The sequence below is a fragment of the Somniosus microcephalus genome, chromosome 17 (assembly GCF_052327205.1).
Source record: "Somniosus microcephalus isolate GS21.2 chromosome 17, FLI_Smic_1.0, whole genome shotgun sequence".
NCBI lineage: Eukaryota > Metazoa > Chordata > Chondrichthyes > Squaliformes > Somniosidae > Somniosus > Somniosus microcephalus.
Genome location: NC_141003.1, coordinates 86,478,103 through 86,505,958, shown reverse-complemented (window position 1 = coordinate 86,505,958; position 27,856 = coordinate 86,478,103). Strand labels below are relative to the sequence as shown.

General features: G+C 47.8%; 1 protein-coding gene across 8 annotated transcripts in view; it reads left to right on the top strand.

Moving 5' to 3' along the window:
- Positions 1 to 27,856, top strand: part of frmd4a (FERM domain containing 4A) — an 894,188-nt gene that overhangs the window by 760,589 nt on the left and 105,743 nt on the right. For all 8 annotated transcript variants that reach the window (XM_086010812.1, XM_086010811.1, XM_086010810.1 and 5 more), the window contains 3 exons: positions 19,647 to 19,730; positions 24,246 to 24,311; positions 25,375 to 25,432. In XM_086010812.1, the coding sequence (XP_085866938.1) occupies positions 19,647 to 19,730; positions 24,246 to 24,311; positions 25,375 to 25,432 (208 nt within the window). The remainder of the gene's footprint in view (positions 1 to 19,646; positions 19,731 to 24,245; positions 24,312 to 25,374; positions 25,433 to 27,856) is intronic.

Here is a 27,856-nt window from a genome sequence, read left to right as displayed (position 1 = left end):
TGGGGAGCGGGCGGGGAAGTGGCTTTGAGCCCAAGATCAGCCATGATCTTATTAAATGGTGGAGCAGGCTCGAGGGGTCGAGTGGCCTATTCCTGCTCCTATTTCTTATGTTCTTATAAGAATTAGGAGCAGGAGTCGGCCATTCGGCCCCTCGAGCCTGCTCTGTCATTCAATAAGATCATGGCTGATCTTTGACCTCATCTCCACTTTCCCGCCCAATCCCCATATCCCTTGATTCCCTTAATATTCAAAAATCTAGCGATCTCTGTCTTGAATATACTCAACGACTGAGCCTCCACAGCCCTCTGGGGTAGAGAATTCCAAAGATTCACCACCCTCTGAGTGAAAGGAGTCTGCAAGGGGAAGTACTTTCAGTTTAAAATGTCTCGGTCCCACGGGGCTTGTCTCAAACCAAATCTTACATTTGAAAAGAGCCTCATTGTAAAAGCCAGTTGATCGGCATCTGCTGAAAGCAGGCACGCTCCGCAGAAGTTGGGCTGAGCACATCTGCTCGGCCATAGCTCTGCACGGTGTCTGTGGTCGGCAGCAGTGTTTCTGTTTTGATGTGGTCTCCCCATCGCGGACTAAAAATATAATCATGTGTCCCAGAAAAGTAATCTTTGAGAGTGGACTGCTGAAGGAAATCATTTGAAGTACTTTTACGTTATAGGCGTTCGGCCAGAGGGAGACTCGCGAGTCTCATAGAAACATAGAATCTTAGAAGATCGGAGCAGGAGTCCGCCATTCGGCCCCTCGAGCCTGCTCCGCCATTTAATGAGATCATGGCTGATCATCCAAATTCAGTACCCTGTCCCTGCTTTCTCCCCATATCCCTTGATCCCTTTAGCCTTAAGAAATACATCTAACACCTTCTTGAATATATTTAATGAATTGGCTTCAACTGCCTTCTGTGGTAAAGAATTCCACAGGTTCACCACTCTCTGGGTGAAGAAATTCCTCCTCACCTCAGTCTTAACTGGCCGACCCCTTATCCTGAGACTATGCCCCCTGGTTCTAGACTCTCCAGCCAGGGGAAACAACCTCTCAGCATCTACCCTGTCAATCCCCTTCAGAATCTTGTATGTTTCAATGAGATCACCTCTCATTCTTCTAAACTCCAGAGAGTATTGGCCCAATACACCAGAACCCACTGCCCCCCGAATTTAAAAGTGAAAGAGGGAGAGCAATGGACAGCCAGGAGGGAATCAACCAGCAAAATAAAAAAGGCCTTTTAGTAACTGTTTGTGGGCATGCACAGGTGTGAACTGAGATGATAAGATGCTCCATGGGACAGTATCATTCCTGGGGTAAGCAATGTCTCCTGGGTGAGCACAGATGGGACTTGAACGATGGACATTTGGAGATAGATGCGTACTGTTTAGTTATGCTTAATTAACTTAGGACGATTGCTGAGTTTTTCAGAAGAATGTTCCTTCAGATTAAGTGGATGAGGTAGAATCCATGATCGGGTAGATTGTACATGGTCCATGAGTTTAATAAGACATTTCTTGTTCCATTCTTACTTTTCATGTAACATTAATCCAACGTTAAAACTATCTGAAATAACAACAGAAAATGCTGGAAAAACTCAGCAGGCCAGGCAACATCCGTGGAGAGAGAAACAGAGTTAACGTTTCGGGTCGAAACCCTTCGTCAGGACTGAGAGAAAAGGCAGGAAATGAAACAAAAGTCAGTTTGGGGGCTGGGAAATGGGGGAGGGGATGAAAGAAGAGACATTAAGAGATATTCAAGGTGAGACCAGATGGTAATAGGACCGGTAAAGAAACAGGCAACAGCTCTAGATGAAGTGTGAAATGCGCTGGCAGAGTGAGAGACAGCTGCCATGTGGGAGAGAGAGAAACAGGAAAAGGCACAAACCAAAAGTATGGATAAAAAATATCTGGGCTGGCTTTCAAAAGATAAACAAAACAAAATTCTCAAGTACCCGTCTTACATAATGGGTTGAAAACAGTTTGAAAACCTTCGAACCCAAGACGCAGCAAACAGGAACAGAGAAATTCACAAAATTTATCCTTTGTCAGCCTCTTTATTCAGAAAAAAATACAATCTTTCCCTTACTAGCAGTTGATTTAATGTACCTGAAAATTAAAACAGATGCATTTTCAGTCTAGTGCAGGCTTAAGCAATTATGGTTCAATTAGGTTCTCAGAAAAAGTTGCCCCAAACCAACCAGGTGGAAGTCAGCAGGTGGACAGGGAGTGGTCCTACAATAAATACTCTCCGTTTTATCATCAATATATGGGACGGTTTGCATTTAGTTACAGTTTTTTTAGATGTAACATTGCCTTCACCAGCTGGTATGTCGAAGACAGCACTTTCTTGAAGTGACGGCTATATTTTTGGCAATACTTATGCAGTCATCATTGCCTGCAACTCATTGCTGCCCATCAGTGCAGTTCCTGGTAATCATTAATATTTTAGTTTCCAGTAAAGCTGATTGCCATTAATAGGAAATGATGAACATATTGCCAGCAGTTGATCTACCAGACACGTGTCTCGCACTTGTTCTGAGCAGCTCCTCCAATATCCTGCAATAGTCCCGAGAGTACAGGGAATTTTTTTTCCAGGAATAAGTGAGTGTAAAATATAAAGGAGGAGGACAAATAGCGATAATGTCTTTCACAAGGTCACACGATAGGCATGTCTAGTGAGAAACAACAGCAGCTTGCATTTATGTAGCGCCTTTAACGTAGTAAAACTTCCCAAGGCTCTTCACAGGAGCGATTATCAAATAAAATTCGACACCGAGCCCCAAATAACGAGATTCAAGGGCAGGTGACCAAAAGCTTGGTCAAAGGGGTAGGTTTAAAGAAGCGTCTTAGAGGAGGAGAGAGAGCCGGAGAGATTTAGGGAGGGAATTCCGGAGCTTAGGGCCCAGGCAGCTGAAGGCACGGCCGCCAATGGTGGAGCGATTAAAATCATTAATATATGGGACAGGGAAACTACAGTCCCCCCATCGCAGAGTCAGTTTCTTAAACTATTCCGTGTTTTTTTTCCCTCCATTATCCTAACTGGAAGTTAATTTTACGGGTTGATAACTTTTTGTTTAAGTGAGAATCCGTCCTAATGTTGCCCTCACAAATGCCTCTTCCTGCTTTTACTGTAAACATTTCTGAAGTGTCAGTAATTGCAGCTGATTACAGTAACAGGAGGAGATGATGGTGCGGGCCTGCAGTTGGCACCAGTGTCCATGGGAAGGAGGTGGTGAGTGGGGGGGGGGCGAAATCAGCCCTCGCCTGGCTGCTATTCAGTGACCCCAGCTAGAAATTGAAAGTGTGAGGATGGAAGCTGAGGGCAAGATCAGGGTCGGTTTTATTGCACCCCACCCCCAACCCTCGCAAGTCCAACAGTCCACCCACACCCATTGTCTACGTTCACACAAGTGATGATGTCCACTCCGGTGAGGAACTGGGGGGCTACGAAGCCCCATGGAACTTTTTTTAAAATTCATTCACGGGATGTGGGCATCGCTGGCGAGGCCAGCATTTATTGCCCATCCCTAATTGCCCTTGAGAAGAGGGTGGTGAGCCACCTTCTTGAATACAACTGAGTGTCTCGCTAGGCCATTTCAGAGGGCAGTTAAGAGTCAACCACATTGCTGTGGGTCTGGAGTCACATATAGGCCAGACCGGGTAAGGACGGTAGATTTCCTTCCCTAAAGGACATTAGTGAACCAGATGGGTTTTTACGGCATTCCGGTAGTTTCATGGTCACCATTATTGATACTAGCTTTTTAATTCCAAATTAATTTCAACTGAATTTAAATTCCCCACCTGTCGTGGTGGGACTTAGAAGTCGTGTCCACTCGCACCAATCCCGTTCGCCCATCACCCCTGTGCTCGCTGACCTACATTGGCTCCCGGTTAAGCAGCGCCTCGATTTCAAAATTCTCATCCTTGTTTTCAAATCCCTCCATGACCTCCTCGCCCCTCCCTGTCTCTGTAATCTCCTTCAGCCCCACAACCCCCCGAGATATCTGCGCTCCTCTAATTCTGCCCTCTTGAGCATCCCTGATTATAATCGCTCCACCATTGGCGGCCGTGCCTTCTGCTGTCTGGACCCTAAGCTCTGGAATTCCCTCGCTAAACCTCTCTGCCTCGCTACCTCTCTTTCCCCCTTTAAGACGCTTCTTAAAACCTACCTCTTTGACCAAGCTTTTGGTCACCTACCCTAATTTATCCTTATGTGGATTGGTGTCAAATTTTTTTTGTCTTAAAATACTCCCGTGCAGCGCCTTGGGACGTTTTACTACGTTAAAGGCGCTATATAAATACAAGTACAAAAAGAAAATACTGCAGATGCTGGAAATCTGAAATAAAAACAGAAAATGCTGGAGATACTCAGCAGGTCAGGCAGCATCTGTGGAGAGAGAAACAGAGTTAACGTTGACTCTGTTTCTCTCTTCACAGATGCTGCCTGACCTGCTGAGTATCTCCAGTATTTTCTGTTTTTATTTTATATAAATACAAGTTGTTGTTGTTGTTGTGTCTCCGGATCACCAGTCCAGGCCCCTGGGTTACTCGGTCCAGTAACATAATCACAATGCTACCGTACCCAAACTATTCTACACCATGGGTCACCACCTTGGGGAGAGGAAAAAATCGGGGGGGGGACAGAAAAGACAATTTGAAACACTGGAGTTCAGTACGGAGCAGTTGTCACGGAAACTAGAAAGAAAACGCGGGTCTGAGGACGCAATCGCAGAGAAACTAATGGCTGCCCCCCTCTCTCTCCTAACTGTTCTTGACCTGTTTGGGGCTCATTTCTGTCAGACGGTTTGTTTTTATAACTGGTGATCCCTGAAGCTTTCCAAAAAGCCTTCTGTACCAGCATTTCACCTCTGGGAGACCGGATCACTGACACGTAGGCGGGTCTGTTGCGAGGAGCGCTTTATACGGTCCTCTTTTTAGTTTTGTTACCACAGTATATCAGGATGATGGATTTGAAGCAAAATCTGGGAGAGTGAGCGAGGGGGGGATGCAGTTAAGCAACCAGAACGCGAGTTAATGATTTGGTCAGGCCAGGGTTCAAAGATCACAGTCGCGGCTGCTCCCTTGAATATTACAAGTTCTGTCCACTCTGGTTACATATAATAAAGTACAAGTATGTTGATTTGAACAAAGATGGAAAGCAAAGACAGGTACTCATTGCAGACTAGCTTCTCCATGCCAAAGGATTTCCTTTTACAAATTGGCTGTACAAGCCAAGGATATTTTGCAGCCAAGAAATAGTCTAATTTTTTTTTTGTGCATTTCAGAACATAATAGACCAATATTTAGTTGCTTGAATATAAAACTAATGCCATGCCCCTATTAGGGATCGCTTTAAACTTCAGCAAAGTGCCCCTGTAATAAGACACTGGTTGTTATTGGACGCAAATATGCTTCGCTGAAATTTGAACCATTTCAGCAGTCCGCAGTAACAATGGTTTTGGCATTCCCTTATTATTGGTGCATTTTTCGAAAGGGTTGCGGTGAGGTTTATTGCTTGTAAGAGGTCTGAAACAGAACTCTTGGTAAAAAAAAAATCTTTTTTAATATGACTGCAAAGAAATTCTGCGTTTCTCTTTTCAGTGCACTTGTCGCGTAGCACAGCTCAGCGCAGCTGTCACACCCATCCTGCCCCGGCACGTGGGGTTTTTTTTTCCCCCTGTTAATATTTTTCATTATCCTTTGGTCATGCTAATCGCGTCAAGCCACACTGCATCCATAGGAAGAAGCAGACTGAATTAGATTTTCTTATGCATTCACACAGCAGCCAGAGTCTTCTGCTTCTGTGCTCACCAATGTACCCTCGAATTTTTTTTGGCAGGGATGGGTTGGGGGGAGGGAGGTGGTGGGTGAGAGGTTCCTTTAACTGGCTGCGCGGCCCATTCAAATTTTCGCACATGCGTGGTTTCTTGCGTTGAAAAGCCGGTGAGCGGCCTGCGTGGGACCTCCAGGCCGCTGCGCGGCATAACGGGACTGTTGGTGCTGACCAATGGTCCCTCTTTATTTTTTTTGGGCGGGTGGGGGTGCTCGGCCCCTTTAAGGGGCTGTGCGGCCCATTCACGGTTTTGCGCAACATTGAAAAAGCCGGTCTCGGGCCGCGCGGGAACAGCAGAGAGCTGCACGGCCGCGCAGCTTGTAGGGAACATTAGTGCTCACCCGCCCACGCTTTGTCACCTCTTCACTGTAATAAAAGGGAGAATCGCGGGGTTAACCAGCACAGGAGTGGAGAACCCCGTCAGGACCCAGCGACACTAAAAGCTGCTGGGTAAACAGGGTCAGTGACCTGATCGAATCGAGCTCCGGAGCCGACTGTCTGATCCCAGAACCTGGTGGATTCAGACCCAAACTGCAGATTTCAGGCTTTGGTCTCTTGTCATGTGGGCCCCAGAGGAGAAAGTTGAGCAGTGCCCAGAAGGGAAAAAAACAACATTAAAATTGTAAAAAAAAAAAATCCCTACTCTTTTGCCCTTCCTGAGGACTGTTGTGTGGGTCGCGATATCACAATGTCCCCACAAATGAATCACTGTGAGCTCCGATCGGATTTTGAAAGTGCCGGTCTTGTGTACGGCCTCCAAACCTGGGAGCAGTTTGCTCTGATTTCCATCGATGGGGTATGAAGATGTCCTTCGGGTTGGCGTGTGTGGGATGTTCACCGTGCACAGGTTCTTTGATACTTTTTCCTCTGCACTTATAATTAAAATCGTTCGACCATTGGCGGCCGTGCCTTCTGTTGCCTGGGCCCTGAGCTCTGGAATTCCGTCCCTAAACCTCTCCGCCTCTCTTTCCTCCTTTAAGACGCTCCTTAAAACCTACCTCTTTGACCACCTGCCCTAATACAGGAAACTCTTTTTTATCCGGCACCGACGGGACCGGCGTGGTGCCGGTTTATCAAAAAGTCCGGATTACAGAGAGGTATAGTTTAAAAGGTACGAGAGCTCCGTACACAGCAACAAATTCAGGCTTCCCTGTTGCTTAGCAACAGGTGCAGGAACCCCAGCCACAGACCAAGCGTCCCTGTTGCTTAGCAACAGGTGCAGGAACCCCGGTTACACAGCCACAGATCCAGGAACGGCCACTAATATGAAGTAAAACTTACCTGAACCTACTCCTGAATTTTCCCGGTTAACAGAGATTTCCGGTTATTTAGGTGCCGGTAAATCGAGAGTTTCCTGTATCTCCTTATGTGGCTCGATATCAAATTTTTATTGTCAAATTTTTTGTCTTATAACACTCCTGTGAACCGCCTTGGGACGTTTTACTATGTTAAAGGCGCTATATAAATACAAGTTGTTGTTGTTGTTGCACTTTGGGTCATTATCTCCCGAATCTGTGCACACAGACAAATGGCTAAATTGTTCATTAGGCTGAAAAGTTCAAATCTCAGGAGACACAAGCTAAAAAAAATAGGAAGTTAGGAGCAAGAAGGGAAGCCAAGCGGAACCTTTTTTTTACGCAAAGGGTAATAAACTTGTGTAATTAATCACCAGGAAAGGCCGTGTTAGTAAACCATGCAAATGGGTTGAGGGGACAATTAGGTGAATCTCTGAAGAGTGAAAGGATGTGCAAAGAGAGGCAGCTACAGTTTTGGTCTCCTTACCAAGGGAAGGATATACTTGCCATAGAGGGAGTGCAGTGAAGGTTCACCAGACTGGTTCCTGGGATGGGGGGATTGTCCTATGAGGAGAGATTGAGTAGACTAGGCCTATATTCTCTAGAGTTTAGAAGAATGAGAGGTGATCTCATTGAAACGTAAAAAAATTCTTAAGGGGCTTGACAGGGTAGATGCAGGGAGGATGTTTCCCCTGGCTGGGGAGTTTAGAACCAGGGGTCACAGTCTCAGAATAAGGGGTCGGCCATTTAGGATTGAGATGAGGAGGAATCTCTTCACTTAGAGGGTGGTGAATCTTTGGCATTCTCTACCCCCAGAGGGCTGTGGAGGCTCAGTCGTTGAGTATATTCAAGACAGAGATCGATAGATTTTTGGACTCTAGGGGAATCAAGGGATTTGGAAATAGTGCGGGAAGGTGGAGTTGATGTAGAAGATCAGCCATGATCTTATTGAATGGCGGAGCAGGCTCGAGGGGCCGAATGGCCGACTCCTGCTCCTATTTATTAGGTTCTTGTGTACAGTTGAGCTTCTTGGAAATGGACATGCTTGTTGGGCTAACTGGCCTTTTCCTGTTCTTAAAAATGCTTATTCAGCTTCCACAATTTAAGTGGATTAAAAATGAGATTTATTTTCCTCCTTTTTTCCCATCACTTTTCTCCACCTCCCCCCCCCCACCCCCATCCTTCCCCCCTGAAGGTGCTGATTCTTTGCTGGGTTATTTTCCATGGGCCCCACTTTCCCCCAGTACCTCCCTCCAAACGGCCATTCTTCATCTGCACAAGCTCAGACCTTGAACACCAGGCTAGTCAGCCACAGACGAGCTTCCTTCTGTCCTGCCCGGCACATCTGGTGATCAGCAGCAGTGTTCCCTCTTCCTTGTTTTTGGTGCGTGGACCCTTTAATTGCCCAAGCGGCCCATCTAGATTTTCACGCATGTGCGGCTTTTCCCGCATAAAAGCCGGCGAGCGGCACGCGCGGGACCTCCACGCGGCTGCGCAGCTTGGCGGGAACGTTGGTCAGCAGTGGGAAACCTGTCGGGTTGTCCCCTCTCTCAACTAGAAACGCTGTGGCCAATTACACAGAATGTACTGCACAGAAAGAGGCCATTCGGCCCAGCTAGGCCGTGCCGGTGTTTATGCTCCACACGAACCTCCTCCCACCCTTTTGTATCTCACCCCCATCAGCATGTAGAGGTGTTCAAAATCATGAGGGGTTCTGGACAGAGTAGATAGAGGAAAGCTGTTCCCATTGGTGGAAAGGTCGAGAACCAGAGGACACAGATTTAAGGTGATTGGCAAAAGAACCAAAGGCGACATGAGGAAAAACTTTTTTACGCAGCGAGTGGTTAGGATCTGGAATGCACTGCCTGAAAGGGTGGTGGAGGTAGATTCAATCGTGGCTTTCAAAAGGGAATTGGATAAGTACCTGAAGGAAAAGAAATTGCAGGGCTACGGGGAAAGGGCGGGGGAGTGGGACTAGCTGAAGTGCTCTTGCAGAGAGCCGGCACGGGCTTGACGGGCCGAATGGCCTCCTTCTGTGCTGTAACCATTCTATGATTCTATTCCTTTCTCCCTCATGTGCTTATCTAGATTCCCCTTAAATGCATCGATACTATTCGCCTCAGCCACTACCTTATATTTGTAGGGACCCCCCTGCCCTGCTCCTGCTATTGCAGCTGAGATCCGCTAATTTAGTCCAAGTCTGTATGATTCGCCCGCTCACTCTGTTCAGGGGAGCCGGTAACAATGGGATTTAAATGTACCAAAGTGAGCGAGGGAGAAATTTGGCAGGACATTTATTCCTCAGCCCCTTTCGTGCACGTCTCAGCAGCTGCCCCAGAGGGGCGTAGGCAGAGGCCTGGAAACAGGTCACTCTTGGCACCTGACACTGATTCTGGGTGGGAGAAAATAACTGGGGGAAAACAAGCAGAAGGTTTTAATCATACAGGGGTGGTGGTGGTGGGGGGCGGGGGGGGGAAGCCAATATGAAAACGCCTCCAGGTTGGGTTTGTCACAGAGATACAAATGGCTGAATCAGGGATAGCCACAACTCTCCTGGGATGAAAAGGGAAAGCAATGCAAATCGCAGAATCATAGAATGGTTACGGCACAGAAGGAGGTCATTCGGCCCGTCGCCCACTCCCCCACCCTTCCCCCGTAGCCCTGCAATTTTTTTTCCTTCAGGCTCTTATCCAATTCCCTTTTGAAAGCCACGATTGAGTCTGCCTCCACCACCCTTTCAGGCAGCGCATTCCAGATCCTCACCACTCGCTGCGTAAAAAGGTTTTCCTCATGTCGCCTTTGTTTCTGCCAATCACCTTAAATCTGTGTCCTCTGGTTCTCGACCCTTCCGCCAGTGGGAACAGTTTCTCTCTATCTACTCTGTCCGGACCCCTCATGATTTTGAACACCTCGATCAAATCTCCTCTCAACCTTCTCTGCTCCAAGGAGAACAACCCCAGCTTCTCCAGTCTGAAAACTGCCCTGCCAAAAAATGCTGCAAACTGAAATAAATCTAGAAAGTGCTGGGAATATACAGCAAGTCCACCAGCATCAGTAACACGAAAAGACATGTTTATGTTTCCAGTATAGATCCTGAGACAGAGTGAGAGGTAAGCGAGACATTTCTTTTTAGCACAAGAACGAAGAGGGGAGAGGTATTCATCAGCCAAAAGCCAAGAGTCGTGCTCACTCACTCCAACACAAAGTTAATAGGTTTAAGAGTCTGGCAATCGTTTTTTAAAAGATGGAAAGGGTGAAAACATGTTGGGTGATATACCTCAGTCAGGCAGTGAAAAAAATGTATTGGAAAGACAAAAGAGGTGTGAAACTATTCAGTTAGACAGTGAAAGAAAGTCTTGCATTTAGCTAGCACCTCATCACATCTCTCAGACACATCTCAAAGCATTATTAAATGGCTTTGCATTGCAGTAACTTTCACTACATAGGTAAATGTGGCAGCCATTTTGAACAGCGATAAGATGGATCACCAGTTACGCTAGTTAATGGCGTTAGCTCAGGAAGGAATGTTCCAGAAGAACTTTCTGCTTTTCTCCAAGGAGAGATTGAGTAGAATGGGCCGGTACTCTCTGGAGTTTAGAAGAATGAGAGGTGATCTCAGTGAAACATATAAGATTCTGAAGGGATTGACAGGGTAGATGCTGAGAGGTTGTTTCCCCTGGCTGGAGTGTCTAGAACTAGGGGCCATAGTCTCAGGATAAGGGGTCGGCCATTTACGATTGAGCTGAGCCGAAATGTCTTCACTCGGAGGGTTGCGAATCTTTGGAATTCTCTGCCCCAGAGGGCTGTGGGTGCTCAGTCGTTGAGTATATTCAAGACAGAGATCGATAGATTTTTGGACTCTAGGGGAATCAAGGGATATGGGGATCGGGCGGGAAAGTGGAGTTGAGGTCGAAGATCAGCCATGATCTTATTGAATGGCGGAGCGTGGCCTACTCCTGCTCCTAATTCTTATGTTCTTAAATAGGTCCACAGGATCTTTCATAGCCACCTGAATCACTAGAGCAAGGCATACAAGGCCTCAGTCTACTGTCTCGTCTGAAGGATAGCACCTCTGGCAATGCAGCACTCCCTCAGTGCTGCACTAAGATGTCAGTCTGGGTTAAGTTTCACAAGGCCCCGCCATGCATACAGGCAGCACATATGAAAGAAAAGGCATACAATGTTACAAAGGTTAGTGGTAGGCCAGAGGATTGGGAAATTTTTAGAAACCAGCAAAGGATGACTAAAAAAATAATAGAGGGAGAAAATAAATTATGAAAGTAAACTAGCAAAAAATATAAAAACAGACAGTAAGAGCTTCTACAGATATATAAAAAGGAAGAGCTAGCTAAAGTAAACATTGGTCCCTTAGAGGATGAGACTGGGGAATTACTAATCGGAAACAGGGAAATGGCAGAGGCTTTGAACAAATATTTTGTATCGGTCTTCACGGTAGAGGACGCTAAATGCATTCCAATAATAATTGATAATCAAGGGGCTATAGGGAGGGAGGAACTTAAAACAATGACTTACCACTAGAGAAAAAGTACTAGGCAAACTAATGGGACTAAAGATTTGACCTGATTCCCTGCATCCTAGGGCCTTAAAAGAAGTGGCTGCAGAGATAGTGGATGCATTGGTTGTAATCGACCAAAATTCCCTGGATTCTGGAGAGGTCCCAGTGGATTGGAAAACCGCAAATGTAACACCACTATTCAAAAAAGGTGGGAGGCAGAAAGCAGGAAACTCTCGGCCAGTTAGCCTAACATCTGTCTTTGGGAAAATGCTGGAATCCATTATTAAGGGAGTAGTAGCAGGACATTTAGAGAATCATAATGTAGTCAAGCAGAGTCAGCATGATTGTATGAAAGGGAAATCGTGTTTGACAAATTTACTAGAGTTCTTTGAGGATGTAACGAGTAGGGTGGATAAAGGGGAACCAGTGGATGTGGTGTATTTGGATTTCCAGAAGGCATTCGATAAGTTGCCACATAAAAGGTTACTGCACAAGATAACAGCTCACGGGGTTGGGGGTAATATATTAGCATGGATAGAGGATTGGGTAACTAACAGAAAATGAAGAGTCGGGATAAATGGGTCATTTTCAGGTTGGCAAACTAACGAGTGGGGCGCCACAGGAATCAGTGCTGGGGCCTCAACTATTTATAATCTATATTAATGACTTGGATGAAGGTACCATGTGCACTGTAGCCAAATTTGCTGATGATACAAAGATAGGTGGGAAAGCAAGTTGTGAGGAGGACACAAAGGGGGAAAATTCAGTTGGTAGCGCCACCCGTTAGCGCCTTAAGAGGGCGCTAAGTGGGGCGCAAACCAACTAGCGCCTGGGCGCGGCGATATCTGCGCCTCTCGCGAAATTGACCGGACATTTTGCAGCGGCGCTAAACACTACCGCCACGATCTCCTGTGCCCCGGACTGGAAATTGAGTGGCGCCCCCTGCCTTACCGCCTGCCGCTAGCAACAACAGGTTGAGGGGAGCGTTTTGCAGTCGGGAAGGGACTGGGGGAGCGCTATTTAAAGGCGACCGCTTCCTGCCTTTTTTTGTTGGTGACATTTTTGCACCAAGCATTCTGAGAGAGAGAGAGAGACTTCTGGAGAGATTCAACGCTGTGTGAAGGAGTTTTGGGTACTGAGCAGCACTTTGCAGGTTGATTTTTATTTGCCCTTCCTTGTATCGATTTAGAAGAGACTGTGGGGGCTGCACTCTGAGCTCTTTCCCTGGGTCTCTCCATTGTTCTTTCCAGCAGATTTGATGTACAGGTCTCTCCAGGCCGAGATTCAAGGCTGCAATGAGCAGGATGTGGATGGAGAGCAAGATAAACCCTCCCTTTTAAGATAAAAACAGAAAATGCTGGAGATACTCAGCAGGTCAGGCAGCATCTGTGAAGAGAGAAACAGATTTAACGTTTCAGGTCGATGACCATTCATCAGAACTCCCCTTTAAGAACTGGCCGTTGCCAGTGTGTCTGTGTTCCATTGCTGACTGACATAACATGAGCTTCGGCAGCGCTGTGAGGTAGCGCCTCGCTCCTCGGCCTTTGCGCCTTAAGACAGATGTGTAGCGCCTGATTTAGCGCTCCAATCACCTCCAGGGGCGATAAAAGCCAAGTTTGCAGTCGGAGGCGATAATTAGCGCCAGGCGCTAATCTTTGCACCCGGCCGATAATTGCGCCCCAAATGGGGCGATACCGAATTTCTCCCCCAAAGAGTCTGTAAAGGGATATCGATAGGTTAAGTGAGTGGGCAAAAATTTGGCAGATGGAGTATAATGTGGGAAAATGTGAGGTTATCCACTTTGGTAGGAAAAATAAAAAAGCAAAATATTATTTAAATGGTGAGAGATTACAAAATGCTGGGGTACAGAGGGATCTGGGGGTCCTTGTACATGAAACACAACAAGTTAGCATGCAGGTACAGCAAGTAATTAGGAAGGCAAATGGAATGTTGGCCTTTATTGCAAGGGGGATGGAGTATAAAAATAGGGAAGTCTTGCTACAACTGTACAGGGCGTTGGTGAGACCACACCTGGAGTACTGCGTACAGTTTTGGTCTCCTTATTTAAGGAGGGATATACTTGCGTTGGAGGCAGTTCAGAGAAGGTTCACGAGGTTAATTCCTGAGTTGAAGGGGTTGTCTTATGAGGAAAGGTTGAGCAGGTTGGGCCTATACTCAGTGGAGTTTAGAAGAATGAGAGGTGATCTTATTGAAACATAGAAGATTCTGAGGGGGATTGACAGGGTAGATGCAGGGAGGATGTTTACCCTCGTGGGGGAATCTAGAACGAGGGGGCATAGTTTCAGAATAAGGGGTCGCCCATTTAAACCAGAAATGAGGAGGAATTTCTTCTCTCCGAGGGTCGTGAATCTTTGGAATTCTCTACCCCAGAGAGCTGTGGAGGCGGAGTCCTTGAATATATTTAAGGCGGAGATAGACAGATATTTGAACTACAGGGGAGTCGAGGGTTATGGGGAGCGGGCAGGAAAGTGGAGTTGAGGCCAAGATCAGATCAGCCATGATCTTATTGAATGGCGGGGTAGGTTTGAGGGGCCGAATGGTCGACTCCTGCTCCTATTTCTGATGTTCTTATATCCGAGAATCCCGGGCAGCATGTTCTCCAGTATGTGCTGGCTGCATGTCAGGCCTGGGAACACCGTGATCATTACCTTTATGTACTGAGGTGGGGCTTGAACCGGCGACCTGTGACTCAGTAATGAGAGAGCTGCCAGCTGAGCTCCGCCGGCACCCTGCTTCATTAGAAGCTTAAAATAGAAATGGAAACAGCTCTGAAACGGAAGGTGGTTGGAAGAATTGGGGGAGGCAGCTCAGGTTTGAAGTTGTTAAAGTCAACGTTCAGAGAGGGATGGAGAATTTTTGCAAAATCTGCTGAGCCTTTCATGCAGGCGGAGACCTTATTTTAATCGCCATCGGCTCTCATTTCTTCTGGCAGAGGTCACAAGGGTCAAAAAAGTAAATTACATAGAAACATAGAAGATAGGAGCAGGAGTCGGCCATTCGGCCCCTCGAGCCTGCTCCGCCATTCAATGCGATCATGGCTGATCATCCAAATTCAGTACCCTGTCCCTGCCTTCTCCCCATACCCCTTGATCCCTTTAGCCTTAAGAAATATATCCAACTCCTTCTTGAATATATTTAATTAATTGGCCTCAACTGCCTTCTGTGGTAGAGAATTCCACAGGTTCACCACTCTCTGGGTGAAGAAATTCCTCCTCATCTCTGTCCTAAATGGCTTACCCCTTATCCTTAGACTGTGACCCCTGGTTCTGGACTCCCCCGCCATCGGGAACATCCGTCCTGCATCTAATTGCTTTGCACAGGCTATCATCCAGTTTCCAACTACTTTATTTTATTAGTTCCTGGGATGTGGGCGTCGCTGGCGAGGCCAGTATTTATTGCCCATCCCTAGTTGCCCCTTGAGAAGGTGGCGGTGAGCCACCTTCTTGAACCGCTGCAGTCTGTGTGGCGAAGATGCTCCCACAGTGCTGTTAGGGAGGGAGTTCCGGGATTGTGACCCAGCGAAGAAGCTAAGACTGTTGGAGGGAAGGAGGGAAACCAACACCCTCATCATCCTTCTCCATCATCATCCTTCACCCTCGTCATCCTTCTCCATCATCATCCTTCACCCTCATCATCCTTCACCATCATCATCCTTCACCCTCATCATCCTTCTCCATCATCATCCTTCACCCTCATCATCCTTCTCCCTCATCATCCTTCACCCTCATCATCCTTCTCCCTCATCATCCTTCACCCTCATCATCCTTCACCATCATCATCCTTCTCCATCATCATCCTTCACCCTCATCATCCTTCACCCTCATCATCCTTCTCCATCATCATCCTTCACCCTCATCATCCTTCACCATCATCATCCTTCACCCTCATCATCCTTCTCCATCATCATCCTTCACCCTCATCATCCTTCTCCATCATCATCCTTCACCCTCATCATCCTTCTCCATCATCATCCTTCACCCTCATCATCCTTCTCCATCATCATCCTTCACCCTCATCATCCTTCACCCTCATCATCCTTCACCCTCATCATCCTTCACCCTCATCATCCTTCACCATCATCATCCTTCACCCTCATCATCCTTCACCATCATCATCCTTCACCCTCATCATCCTTCACCCTCATCATCCTTCACCCTCATCATCCTTCACCCTCATCATCCTTCACCATCATCATCCTTCACCCTCATCATCCTTCACCCTCATCATCCTTCACCATCATCATCCTTCACCCTCATCATCCTTCACCCTCATCATCCTTCTCCATCATCATCCTTCTCCATCATCATCCTTCACCATCATCATCCTTCTCCATCATCATCCTTCACCCTCATCATCCTTCTCCATCATCATCCTTCACCATCATCATCCTTCACCCTCATCATCCTTCTCCATCATCATCCTTCACCCTCATCATCCTTCACCCTCATCATCCTTCACCCTCATCATCCTTCACCCTCATCATCCTTCACCATCATCATCCTTCACCCTCATCATCCTTCTCCATCATCATCCTTCACCATCATCATCCTTCACCCTCATCATCCTTCACCCTCATCATCCTTCACCCTCATCATCCTTCTCCACCACTTCAGGTGCCAGACACCTGCCACAGGCCAGGGAAGTATCTACATGCTGCCACTTGGCCACCTCCTTTCTAGTTGTCTGTAGGATCTCACAGAGTTCAGCATCCACGTACTGTGTATGTTACACCTAGAGCTTAATGCTCTAGATTTCATGCGCGAACACACCAGTGGCAACGACCACTGCGCCTAAACTGACGGGCAAGAGAGCCGCGTGAAATCGGTCCTCTTGCGTCATCAGGCTGTGCTGGGCGTGCCTCAAGAGGCACTGCTCTGGTTGTGACGAGTAGGAAAGTCGGGCAGTGAGGACTGTGGCACCCAGCCCATGGTGAGTCCGGGAGGAGTGGAGATGAGATCGGGGGGGGGGGGTGGGGGTTGGGGTGGAGTTGGTGCGGGCACTAGCCAGCAACGATCCGCAGTTTCACCGTGGAGCCTTGAAGAACGCTCCTGCTCCCCTCCCAGGCTCCGCATTCAGGAGAGTAAAATGGTTCATTTTGATGACCTTTCTGTGGCAGCCTCCAGCTGTCCCTTTAAGGTCAGGTGCAATCCAATCTGAGAAAGGGGTCTGAATCCGGTGCTGGGCCCTGGATTTGCATCGGCAATGGGCCTAGCGCTAGTTTCAGGCATGTGCCTTGGACAACTCCAGGGCGCCCTTACCAATTTGACGAGCGGAGCTATCCCTGTGCATTGGATCATTTAGCACCGGATTGTGGGCGCTGCATGAACCAATTTCTAGCCCACTCTTTTTTCCACTTTATATTTGACAAGCCCTTAAGTAAAGCCTTTGAACACCCAGAAACATCAATGACCCTGAAAACTGGAGTGCCGCCGTCCCAATTACCCTCCATCCAATGAACCCTTGTGACGTAAGAAAACTACTAGGCACTTGGTCAGAGTATTAAACAAGGCTTTAATCGACTGTTTCACAACATGGAAGTCTAGTTATCCTTCACTAGTCCCTGTGTACAAAATGTCCCTGAACAAGCTGGGCCCGTGCCCGAGTATTTATACTCTCCCTGGACAGCGCCACCAGCAGGCCGCCCAGTATATTTCATATGTCATTTCTACATAAATGGCAAGATTTATGTCACCTTGTTTATCCAATGATAAGACCTCTCGGCAGAAATTCAACCAGCATCCTCACACTCCTGTGCAGCGCCTGGGGACGTTTGCCTACGTTAGAGGCGCTGCTGTTAGCAGTGCGTTCGTGGCAGAGCCTTGCCAAGCGCCACTTGCTGATACTGGGAGACGCGAGCTGCTTCATTTTAAAACCTCTCAACGCCCATGGGCTGCGACCCCTGAATCCCCGGGTTTAGTAGTACAGCGCTCACACACACAATGAAAAAGGACCATGCGGCTTAACTTGCAGCCTGCGCGGTGAAGTATAAACAGCTCGTGTGTCCCCGGCCGGATTATACTTCACTACTAATACTCTTTAAAACAACTGCCAGAATCCGTAGCTGCTGCATTTCAATAGGGTCAGTGAGCAGAGCCAACAGCAGCATGATCGAGTTTCACCTCGCATTCCGCCATGAGAGCCTATAAATTAGACTGGAACGAGGTTAAGAAGTTCAATGTTGGCAGGTACAGTGTAAAATATATCGCCCTGCCGTCGACCCACGGGGGTCTGGCTACAGACAGAGGGACAGCGTCTGAAGACGTGTCCTTTAACCTCACCTTGGCCACACATAGAAGCCAATAAATTGCTAGAAAGTATAACAAGCCCGTTCTATTCAGGCAGAAAGTAGCTTCACGGTTACAATTAGTCATTCTGGGTTTCATAAATCCAGACTTTTTAAAAAATTCGTTCACGGGATGTGGGCGTCACTGGCAAGGCCAGCATTTATTGCCCATTCCTAATTGCCCTCAAGAAGGTGGTGGTGAGCCGCCTTCTTGAACCGCTGCAGTCCGTGCGGTGAAGGTACTGTACTTGTTTGTAGTGGTTTGGTACAACTGAGTGTCTCGCTGGGCCATTTCAGAGGGCAGTTAAGAATCAACCACATTGCTGTGGGTCTGGAGTAAGGAGTGTGATGGAATACTCTCTACTTGCCTGGATCAGTGCAGCTCCAACAACACTCAAGAAGCTCGACACCATCCAGGGCAAAGCAGCCCGCTTGATTGGCACCCCATCCACCACCTTAAACATTCACTCCCTGCACCACCGGTGCACCGTGGCTGCAGTGTGTACCATCTACAAGATGCACTGCAGCAACTCGCCAAGGCTTCTTCGGCAGCACCTCCCAAACCCGCGACCTCTTCCACCTAGGACAAGGGCAGCAGGCGTATGGGAACACCACCACCTCCAAGTTCCCCTCCAAGTTACACATCATCCTGACTTGGAAATATATCGGCCGATCCTTCATCGTCACTGGGTCAAAATCCTGGAACTCCCTCCCTAACTGCACTGTGGGAGTACCTTCACCACACGGACTGCAGCGGTTCAGGAAGGAGGCTCACCACCACCTTCTCGAGGGCAACTTGGGATGGGCAATAAATGCTGGCCTCGCCAGCGACGCCCACATCCCGTAAGCGAATTTTAAAAAAGTCACATATAGGCCAGAACTGGGTGAGGACGGCAGATTTCCTTCATTAGTGAATCAAGATGGGTTTTCACAACAAAGCGGTAGTTACACAAGTCACCTTTGCTGATACTAGTTTTTTTAATTCCAGGTTTATTTAATTAGCTGATTTATAATAAATTCCCCAGCTGCCTGTAGTGGGATTGTGAACTCACTCTCTCTCGGCTCATTAGTCCAGGTTTCTGGATTCCTAGTCCGAGTAACATTACCGCTATGCTACCATTCCCGATTTATGCGCAGCCTCGGGAGGTAAAGAAACCATCATCATCGAAAGCGGGTCTGCCACTGCTGAAACAGAGCTAGCTTTGTGTTCAGGAACAATCGTGGTTTTAAAATAAGGTCAGTGACTCCGTGCTGGTTCCTTTGAGCCTCACAGGATGTGAGAGTCGAACCTCACTATCAAGGCTTCATTTTGTGCTTTCCCCCCAGCCCCTTACTCTATTCTTACTTGAAATTCTGTCGAGGAAATTAAACAGTTGCGTTTTTACTTTCCCCCCCCCTCCCCCCGCCCTGAATGGGTCAAGAAATACCTTTGTTCGAAGGGGCTGGGGACTTGCACAGAGGAAGTGAGGTGGAATATAGTTCCTGGCCACACAGCAACAGTGAGGCACAAGTTGATTTTTTTTTTAATTAATAAAAGCCATTGAAGATTTTTTTTTAATCTACTGAGGTAAAGTTTGCTGTAAAGTGCTCTTATTTTACTAAAAAGGAACAGATGTAGGCTTTCAGAGTGTTCCATCTGGTCTTGGTCATACTGAGGATCACGGTTTCTGTATAAACTTGATATCCTTTTCATATTTTCTTTCAGTAATGAAATCACAAGGGCTGACTTAAAGAAGCTGCCAGTACTCCCGACGCAGGCTTTGAAGGAGCACCCGTCCCTCGCCTACTGGTAGGCCTCAGATCCTTTCTCTTATGCTTTGGAACTTAAAGTCCACAAATGTTCACATTCAGTGGAGCCTTTTGTATCCTTCAAAAGACAAGTGTATAATTGTGAATTTTATATTTTCAGTCCCTTACCAGTAACTCTGCAGTTAAAGTAAGTTCAGGAAACTCTTTCGTATCCGGCACCGACGGGACCGGCGTGTTGCCGGTTGATAACAAAAATTCCGGATAACGGAGAGGTATATCTACCGAGGCTATGTTTAACAAACAAAAATAAAAAAATCAAGAAATGTGCAGTATAATTGGGTGCTCACCTACAGAATGTTGTGTTAAATGGATGGTGGAAGATGCTTGATTTTAAGTACAGTACTGCCAGTTGAGGGTAATCCATAACTCTTTAATTACTTAACAGTAAAACAAAACTTATAAACGACTGTATACTGTAGTTTTCGGAGTGAGAATTGTGCCGGTTATTAGAGAATTCCGGATTTAGGTGCCGTTTAAACGAGAGTTTCCTGGCTTTAATTAGAGCTGTCATGCTAAAGTGAGGCTGAGTGTGTCACACTTGTGAGAAGGCCTCATGTGTTGTCGCTGGGACTTCAGTGCTGCACGGTGCTGGTTGTGTGATTTTTCTTTTTCATTTAGCGCTCCTGAAATGCTTTTCACATTTCAGTTCCAGACGTTGCCCTTTTAAAAGTGTGTGTGTGTCCGCAGAGCGTATTTTGAGCTCTATGAGGTAAATTCGGCCATTCCCGTGCTCCCAGTGACGAGCCCTTCATGAATCTGAGGATAGGTCTACAATACTGTAGTGCTGGGTCTCCGACTTGTGCTCCCAAGCCGGATTAAGAATTCTCGGAGGCCCCTCGGCACACCGCCCGCCCAACCCCAATCCATAAAAACAAACTCTGTCTCCCCCCCCCCCATTAGTTTCAAGGTAAGGGGCAGGAGGTTTAGAGGGGATTTGAGGGAAAACTTTTTCACCCAGAGGGTTGTGGGGGTCTGGAACTCACTGCCTGAAAGGGTGGTAGAGGCAGGAACCCTCACAACATTCAAGAAGCATTTAGATGAGCACTTGAAACGCCATAGCATACAAGGCTACGGACCAAGTGCTGGAAAATGGGATTAGAATAGACAGGGCTTGATGGCCGGCGTGGACACGATGGGCCGAAGGGCCTCTTTCTGTGCTGTATAACTCTATGACTCTTCTGACAGAGCTTTTAAACATTAGACGGCATCCTACTGGCATTGTTCGCCACTCCGGGCCTTACCATCTTGCGTCCAATAGAATAAGCGAACCTGCAGGCATTCTCCGTATTGCAGAATAGACAGAACTGGAGTGAGAATCAGCCGAAACATAACAGTAATTGCACGGGGCTGCGTCAAGCAGTTACCGCTGGGATTGCCGCTGACTGCCAAAGGGTTGCCAACCTGCAGATCCAGTTTTATTCGGGGGGCTGCTTCGTACCCAAGAAATTAATAAAAATAACTAGTTCCGCACCAGTGAAGTAAGGTGGCATATTACGCCCGCGCGGTGAACAAGGAGCAAGTCGTTGGATTATATATAGTCGCACCTGTTCTTAATGACCTGATTGTATGTTATATATCTTGACGCTTGTTTTGGGAATATGTGGAATTGAGAACATGCGGGATTAGGATTCCATCAGGGTGATTTCAGTCCGCTTCTGCCGGCCTCAGGTCACTGCTGTTGGGTCATGAGTGATGCTACAAACGAAGAGATGTGAACGATGAGGCCGGTACAGTGATCGGCGCATCGCCCCTTTGTCTCCGCAATTCCTGTACCACAGCTCGGATTGATTGGCTCCCTGGCCACTGTTAAAAGGTCCAAAAATGAAATGGGTTCAGGTAATCGCAAACCCTTTTCCCAATGGAGAAAAACCTCTTCACTCTGCACACTTGCCACTAATTGAGCCATTTCTGTCGGAGAGGTCATAACTATAAGACTGCTTAGGAACAGAAAATTCCCAATAGTGCAGCAAGGGGCGGTCCTTCTGAGGCTGGGGTTAGGTCTATTGTCAGGGTAATGTAAAAGGGAGATGTACTTTACATCTAACCCACTCCTGACACGAGGATATGAAAACCCATCAACTTCGAGATATGCTCCCTTCCCCAGCCCTGTCATCCATCACCTCGCAGATTTAAATCAACCCTTGCTGATTACATTGATTTCAAATGCAGTTTAAAAGGGATGAATATCACCAGGCGTTGCTTAGCATCTTTGCCTACATGTCAGCTGTGGCTCAGTGGCAGCACTCTCTCGCGCTCTGAGTCAGAAAGTTGTGGGTTCAAGTCCCACTGCAGAGACTTGAGCACAAAATTCCAGGGCAGTGCTGAGGGAGTGCTGCACTGTCGGAGGTGCCGTCTTTTGGATGAGATGTTAAACCGAGGCCACGTCTGCTCTCTCAGGTAGACGTAAAAGATCCCAGGGTACTATTTTAAAGAGCAGGGGAGTTTTCCCTGGGGTCAATATTTATTTCTCAGTCAAGATCACTAAAACAGATGATCTGGTCATTATAACATTGCTGTTTGTGGGAGCTTGCTGTGCGCAAATTGGCTGCCGTGTTTCCTACATTACAACAGTGACTACACTTCAAAAATTACTTCATTGGCTGTAAAGCGCTTTGGGACCTCCTGAGGTCGTGAAAGGCACTATAGAAATGCAAGTCTTTATTTTCTTTGGGGGGAAAAGGGAAACGGGGTGCTACTGGAAGCGCCATGCCTCCCTCTTGGGGCGCTGCAAAGGAATATTGTGGCGCTGCGGCACGTCGCACCGCGGTACTGCAGGCCTTCCTCCCCTTCTTAAAGGGGAGGCGCCTTGCGCAGCGCGACCTGGGGCCCAGCTGGGCCACCGGGGATCGGAGTGCTGGCAAAAGAGCCCGGCACTCAAGAGAAGTGCCAGGCTCACGGAGCGTGACAGGCACTCCACTGGGGGGGGGGGCTTCAGAGGAGGCCGGGGATGGCAGAGGGGGCAGGTGCTGGCAGGCCACCAGCAACAAAAATGGCCGCTCAGCACCTCGCCTTTAATTAGCGCCGCCCCGGCCGCAGGTAGGCCCCCTCTGACCCTGTCAGACATAGCGTCCAGCGGTAAGTCAGGGGGCACTGCGCACGGCGATGACGCCATCGCCGGCGGCGCAGCGCTGCGGGGCACTACCGGTTACCGCCGCAGCTGACCTCCTGCTGAATTTCGCAGGAGGCGTTGGCGGTGCCGCGCACGGACGCTAGTTTGAATTTTTCCCCTTTTATGCTTTAATCACCATCCACAGTTTAGTGTCGCGACTCTTTATTTGTAATTCAGTTTTCTCCGTTCCTCTACTCCATCCTGTAAGGCACGGGCTCTTTCTAAGACTCAGTTCCACGAACCCCAGCAGGTGTTCCCTTCCTCACCCGAAGGTACACAGGCTAAAGGGGGCGGCAGTCAAACCTGCTGCCGCTCTCATCCCACATCCGCAATGTGCATTCTCCAGCAAGCGCCACTACAACTGGGAATGGGACCACTTGACAATTTTTATCCTTCCATGGGGGCGAGGCTAGTAGGCTCCTACTGGCGCTCTCGCCAAGATCAGCTAACTCCGCATATGTTGATGAGAGGTGATCTCATTGAAACATATACAATTCTTAGAGGGCGTGACAGGGTAGATGCAGGGAGGATGTTTCCCCTGGCTGGAGAGTCTAGAACCAGGGGTCACAGTCTAAGGATAAGGGGTAGGCCATTTAGGACAGAGATGAGGAGGAATTTCTTCACCCAAAGAGCGGGGTAGGCCATTTAGGACAGAGATGAGGAGGAATTTCTTCACCCAGAGAGTGGTGAACCTGTGGAATTCTCTCCCACAGAAGGCAGTTGAGGCCAATTCATTAAATATATTCAAGAAGGAGTTAGATATATTTCTTAAGGCTAAAGGGATCAAGGGATATGGGGAGAAGGCAGGGGCAGGGTACTGAGTTTGGATGATCAGCCATGATCTCATTAAATGGCGGAGCAGGCTCGAGGGGCCGAATGGCCTACTCCTGCTCCTATCTTCGATGAAAGTAGAGAAAGGCCAGTAGAATGCAAGAATAAAGGAGTAATGACGAATTTATACAAGACATTTTCTAGTCCACAATTAGAGCACTTTTTGCAGTTTCTTGGGTGCCGCGTTACAGAAAGGACACTAAAGCCGTAGAGCACGTACAGCATAGATTTGCCAAGATGATGCTAGGGATGGGAAACTATAGTTGGGAGGAGAGTATTTGAGATACTGGGATTGTAAGCAATGGAGCTTAGAACCTGCAGGGCTACGGACCAAGAACTGGAAAGTGGGATTAGGCTGGAGAGCTTTTTTTCAGCCGGCACAGACTCGATGGGCCGAATGGCCTCCTCCTGCGCCGTGAATTTCTACGATTCTACGATAATAAAAAAAGATTGCTGTACTTTTCTGACACATTTTAAACGGGCAGTCACTTAGGACATGCTCAATAAATCAGACAGTGGCTTCAAAATAACTGTTTGTTGTCTGATGCCTTTCAGCGAGGATAGAGTGATCGAACATTATAAGAAGGTCAGCGGACAAACGAGAGGACAAGCTATTGTGAAGTAAGTCATAACATTTACCGAAAAATTCTAAGGATAACTTTTCAGGACGCTGTCTTTCTGATCAGCTGAAAAACGAGACACTAGAAATTACTATTAGCAATGTTCTCCTGCAAGCAACAGACTCGAGGAACAGCACCTCATCTTCCGATTAGGCACTTTACAGCCTTCCGGACTCAATACCGAGTTCAACAATTTCAGATCATAACCTCGGCCCCTATTATCTTTTTATATATTTTTTATCCACACTTTTGGTTTGTGCCTTTTCCATTTTCTCTCTCTCTCCCACATGGCAGCTGTCTCTCACTCTGCCAGCGTATTTCACACTTCATCTAGAGCCATCCTTTGTCTCTTTACCTGTCCTATTACCATCGCGTCTCGCCTTGAATATCTCTTAATGTCTCTTCACCTCTCAGACATTCCCTTTTGTTCTTTCATCCCCTCCCCCATTTCCCAGCCCCCAAACTTGCTTTTTAATCCGTTCCATTTCCTGCTTTTTTCTCAGTTCTGACGAAGGGTTTCGACCTGAAACATTGACTCTGTTTCTCTCTCCACGGATGTTGCCTGGCCTGCTGAGTTTTTCCAGCGTTTTCTGTTGTTACGTAGGCTCGTATCAGGTTACCCGCGCCACCATCTTAGTGGAGGCATTAAACTGTAAACAGATTAAAATAAACAGATTAACGCCTCTGTCAAAACAGTGGCGAGCGGACTCTGATTCAAGCAGCGCTGCACGTTTGTCTGATAACATCACCAGCACTGATTTCCAGGCTTACGGCGTTTTGTCCTTTTATGGTAAATGGGAAAGTGATTTATATTTTTAATGGATGTTCTTTGATGACTGTTCTAAGATGTTTAATTTCTGCATTTACAAGATGTGGCTAATTTGTCTGTGGAGAGTGTTTTCTGTTGGTTTTATATTTACATTTCTTCCATTGCCAGATTTTATTTGGGAGCTTTTTTTATGAGTTTGACAAATCAACTGGATAAACATTTCAATGTTTTTGCAGCGCTGGAAGAGAGAAAAAAATCATTTCTTACATTCCTTCCATTTCTGCTCTTTCCGCAGTTACATGAGCATTGCGGAATCTCTTGCAACCTATGGTGTACACTATTATGCAGTGAAGGTAAACTTATATTTTCTACTTAATTTTATGCTTCATTTTAAAATGATTCCCCCCCCCCCCTCCCCCAACCCCTCCCCCCTCTCTCTGGGTTCATAGAATCACAGAAACGTACAGCCAGCACAGAAGGAGGCCATTCGGCCCGTCGTGCCTGTGCTGGCTCTTTGAAATCCCTCTGACATGAATCAACTGAGCGACCTGCAGGTGGCGCTGTCCAGGGAGAGTATAAATACTCGGGCACCAGCCCAGCTTGCGCAGGACATTCTTAACAGGAACTAGTGAAGGACACAACTAGACCTCCATGTTGTAAAACAGTCGATTAAAGCTTTGTTTAACGCTTAGACCAAGTGCCTAGTAGTTTTCTTACGTCACCCTCCATGGCCCTCGCCCCCTCCCTATCTCTGTGATCTCCTCCAGCCCCACAACACCCCCCCACCCCCCCCCCCCACGAGAAATCTGTATTCCTTCAACCCTGGCCTCTTGCTCGCGGCCCACTTCTTTCATCCCACCATTGGTGGCCGTGCCTTCAGCCATCGAGGCCCTAAGCGCTGGAAGTCCCTCCCTAAACTGCTTTGCCTCTCCACCTCTCTCTCCGCCTTTAAGAACCTCCTTAAAACCTTGGCTTTATTTGGCCAAGCTCTTAGTCACTCCTCCTAAATACCTCCTCCTTTGGCTCAGTCACATTTTGTCTGACTATCGCTCCTGTGAAACACCTTGGCCTAGAAATTCAGTGGCCTGCGCCACCAGTTTGCGCCCAAAGAGGGCTTTTGCGCCACTGTGCAAACCTACCGCGATATTTAGCGGGGCGCTAATGGCGGCGTTAGCCAGTAGCGCTGCACCACCACCGATGACGTCATCGGTGTGCGCAGCGCCCCGCTATCGCCCCGCTGGCCATATTTGGTTGCTGCCGCCTCCCCCGCGCCGGCCGCAAACAGCGACCGGTACACGGGGCCTACCTGTGCCGGTAGTGGGGCGAGTTAAGGTGGAGGTGTGGCCGGCCGCTTTTTTGGCGGCCGCCTGCCCGCACCTCCGTCCCCGGCCTCCTTCACCACCCCCCCGCGGCATTGCCAGCTGTTTCCAGAGTGCCCGGCACTTCTCCTTGGTGCCGAGCTCATTTGCCGGCACTCGCGAGCGGGGATCGCGCTGTTGCAGGCACCTCCCCCTTAAGACTGAGAGGAAGGCCTGCAGTACCGCAGGCTGCCGTGCCGCAGCGGGTGGCGCTGCGGCACTTTGCACGCCGATATTCAGTTTCAGCGCCCCAAGCGGGGCGCCGAAACCCTTGTTTAGCGGCCGGCTTCCACTTGGGGCGCTGAAAGTGAATTTCCCGCTGGCGCAAGTGGCTCCGCGCGCAGCGGTAATTCCGGCGCCCAGGCGAGCTGGGCGCCCCTAACTGAATTTCTAGGCCCATGGGACGTTTTTCTAAGTTAAAGGCGCCGTATAAATGCAAGTTGTTGAAAGTTTTTATTTATTTTCAGTGAAAGTCTCTTAGATTTTAAGAGGTAGGACCCTTAGAAAATGTGTATCTGTTCCATTGATCTCAGGGAACAACTATTTTACTCACCTTTCACACATCTTCCATTCAAAGGGACGGCCATTTTATGAGAGTGAGGGATAATTAGATTAATTGTAGAATTTATCTGCCTCTGTTATTCCCTTGGGCACTGGGAATGTTAGAACCCATTGTGGGCCTGTATGTGGATGGCTTCTCTTGACAGCATCCGCAGACTTGCAGTACTTTGCGTGCTTCTACTGATCATTATTGCCTTCCTTAGACAGCTCAAGATGATAAATGCTTTGACATGGCTGCGCTCCACACTGACCTCGGGGTCTAGGTCACAGAGTTCCCACCTCCAGCTTTTTTGCACTACTTTGATAAAATGCGTTTGCATGGGGAGGTTAAATGAATGAAGAAGATTGTTAGAGTGTCCACTGTGCGGCTGTGGACTAATTCCTGCTTCCAATAGGTTTCGGTCTCCAGATGCAAAAACCCACTTCCTTCCTCCCCTTATGTGAATTGTATGGCCTTCTTCAATGTGTAACTTGTTGATAATATCGGTGCCCATTTAAATTTCTCTTGTTGCTGCCTGGTTTCCGCAGTATTCACATAGGAATATAGGAACAGGAGGAGGTCCTTCAGCCCCTCGAGCCTGCTCCACCATTCAATGAGATCATGGCTGATCTGTGATCTAACTCCACATACCCGCCTTTGGCCCGTATCCCTTAATAACTTTGGTTAACAAAAATCTATCAACCTCAGATTTAAAATTAACAATTGATCCAGAATCAATTGCTGTTTGTGGAAGAGAGTTCCAAACTTCTACCACCCTTTGTGTGTAGAAGTGTTTCCTAATTTCACTCCTGAAAGGTCTGGCTCTAATTTTTAGACTATGCCCCCTAGTCCGAGACTCCCCAACCAGCGGAAATAGT